This window comes from Pteropus alecto, unplaced genomic scaffold (assembly GCF_000325575.1).
Source record: "Pteropus alecto unplaced genomic scaffold, ASM32557v1 scaffold398, whole genome shotgun sequence".
Lineage (NCBI taxonomy): Eukaryota > Metazoa > Chordata > Mammalia > Chiroptera > Pteropodidae > Pteropus > Pteropus alecto.
In genome coordinates this window covers 3,156,265-3,158,516 of record NW_006442497.1, presented here as the reverse complement: position 1 = coordinate 3,158,516, position 2,252 = coordinate 3,156,265, and the positions used below count along the sequence as shown (strand labels likewise).

General features: G+C 55.8%; 1 protein-coding gene across 1 annotated transcript in view; it reads left to right on the top strand.

The window, feature by feature from the left end:
- The window catches only part of DLG4 (discs large MAGUK scaffold protein 4), a 22,487-nt gene extending 20,241 nt beyond the window's left edge, over window positions 1-2,246 (top strand). The window contains 3 exon segments of the mRNA XM_015597412.2: window positions 505-614; window positions 1,156-1,247; window positions 1,491-2,246. Coding sequence (XP_015452898.1) covers window positions 505-614; window positions 1,156-1,247; window positions 1,491-1,597 — 309 coding nt within the window. The 3' untranslated portion in view covers window positions 1,598-2,246.
- The last annotated feature ends 6 nt before the right edge of the window (window positions 2,247-2,252 follow it).

Here is a 2,252-nt window from a genome sequence, read left to right as displayed (position 1 = left end):
GCTCCTTTCTCCATCTGCCTCTCTTCCCTCCCATCTGTCTCGCCTTGTTCCTTCCATCTGTCTGTCCTCTGTCTGTCCTCCCCTCCCTCCTCCCTCTATCCTACTTCCTTTCTCCTTTCCTTTGCTTTTTTACCCCATCTGTCTGGACCCTCCTTCTATACCCCCACCCTCCTTTGCCCTTCTTGCCTTGCTCTGCCCCTTCTTTTGGGCCCCTCCTTGCCTGTTCCTCACCCCGCTCCATCCCTCCAACCCTCTACTCCTGTGCTGGCACCTTCCTTTGCTGTGTGCCCATTCCCTTTTTCTCTCTGTCTTTCACTCTGTGTGTCCCTCCCCCCTTTCCACTTTGACTCTCTCTACCCACGTGTCTTTTGACATCCATGTCACTTCCCTTTTGGCCAACCTCCTGTACCCTGCCTTTCCTTGTACTGTGTCCTGCCCTGGCACCTCTGTCTGTCCTTTCCTGCCACCTGCTGGTCCCCCTCCGCCCACCCTGCCTACCCTCAGGGGAAGCACTGCATCCTCGATGTCTCAGCCAATGCCGTGCGGCGGCTGCAGGCGGCCCACCTGCACCCTATCGCCATCTTCATCCGCCCACGCTCCCTGGAGAATGTGCTGTGAGTATGGTCTCAGGAAACCTCCCCTCCATTCCCCCACACCTCTGGCCCTGGGCCGCAGAAGCCTTCTGTATTGAACTCTCCCCTCAGAACCCTGGACAGTGGCTCCAGCAGCACTTGAGGGGGATCTGCACAGAGAGCTGGAACCCAGAGGATGCAGGGAATCCAAGGCTTCTCCCCTCTTCTTCTTCCTTGGGCTAGGCAGGACTACAACTCCCAGCAGCCCCTGGGGGTACACACTTGCTGGGATGAGCCAGGGTCTCCAGGGCTGTTGGGAGTTAGAGTCTGACTCCTTTCACTGGGGCTTGACGTCTGGGAGGATGAAGTTCTGGAGAGGTTCCTGGAGTGGCCATACCTGGCCGGGGTGGGTTGCATGGGGCGGGGGTCATCTGTGGCCCCAGATGATATTGGGAATTGTATTTTTTGCTTCGTGCTACAAATGAGAAAATACTGGTTGTAATGTAACATCCCTGGATGGAGTTGGTAAAAGGCAGGATGTAGCTCCTCACCCTCAGGTCTGTATCTCTCTCATTCTCTACAGAGAAATTAACAAGCGGATCACAGAAGAGCAAGCCCGCAAAGCCTTTGACAGAGCCACCAAACTGGAGCAGGAATTCACAGAATGCTTCTCAGGTGAGGCTACAGAACATGATGCACCTTTGCTCAGATTTAAAAAAGGAAAAGGATGGTAGCAGAGGAATGGGAGAGGGGAGTGGAGACTGCTGGGTTGATGGTTTAGAAAAAGATGCCCCTTTTGGGTGAGTGCAGCCCATGGCTTATGGCTTGGAAAATTAGAAAAAGGTGCTCCTTTCTCTGGGCTGGTGCCAGCCTCCTGGCTGGGCATCTGGCCTCACTCCCTACTCCACCCACTCCCAGCCATCGTGGAGGGTGACAGCTTTGAGGAGATCTACCACAAGGTGAAGCGTGTCATCGAGGACCTCTCAGGCCCCTACATCTGGGTCCCAGCCCGAGAGAGACTCTGATTCCTGCCCTGGCTTGGCCTGGACTCGCCCTGCCTCCATCACCCGGGCCCTTGGTCTGGACTGAATTGCCCAAGCCCTTCACACCCTCAGCCTCCCTCCCACCCCTTATTTATTTCCTTTCTAACTGGATCCAGCCCATTGGAGGGGGGACACTCCTCTGCATGTATCCCCATACCCCAGAACTGGGCTCCTGAACCCCAGGAACCTGGGGTCTGGGGGGAGCCGGGCTCCTGGTCCCTGGCCCTTGCTCCATAGGACCCCTTGCCCCTGCCCGCCCCCAACGCACACACGAACCCACTGGGGGCCAACCCTTCACCCATCTCCCACACACATTCCCAGAAGTCAGGGCCCACCTCAAGGAGCACCCTACTGCAGGGATGCAGGGCCACAGGCCTCCTCTTTCCTGAGGCAGGGTCTGGGGTCACCCCTGCCCACATCATAATTCCCCATGTCCCTTGATTTCTCATTTATTTATTTTTAATTTTTTTTCTTCTCAAAGGTGGTTTTTGGGGGGATAAGTAGGGGACTCCACTGTGAGCCCCCTGCCTTCCACATGCCCCCTACCTTTTTTCTTTGCTGGTTTGCATGAGTGGAAGGTCTAACTGTGGCTTTTTTTTTTCCTGGGATTTTTTTTGGGGGACAGGGGAGGGATGGG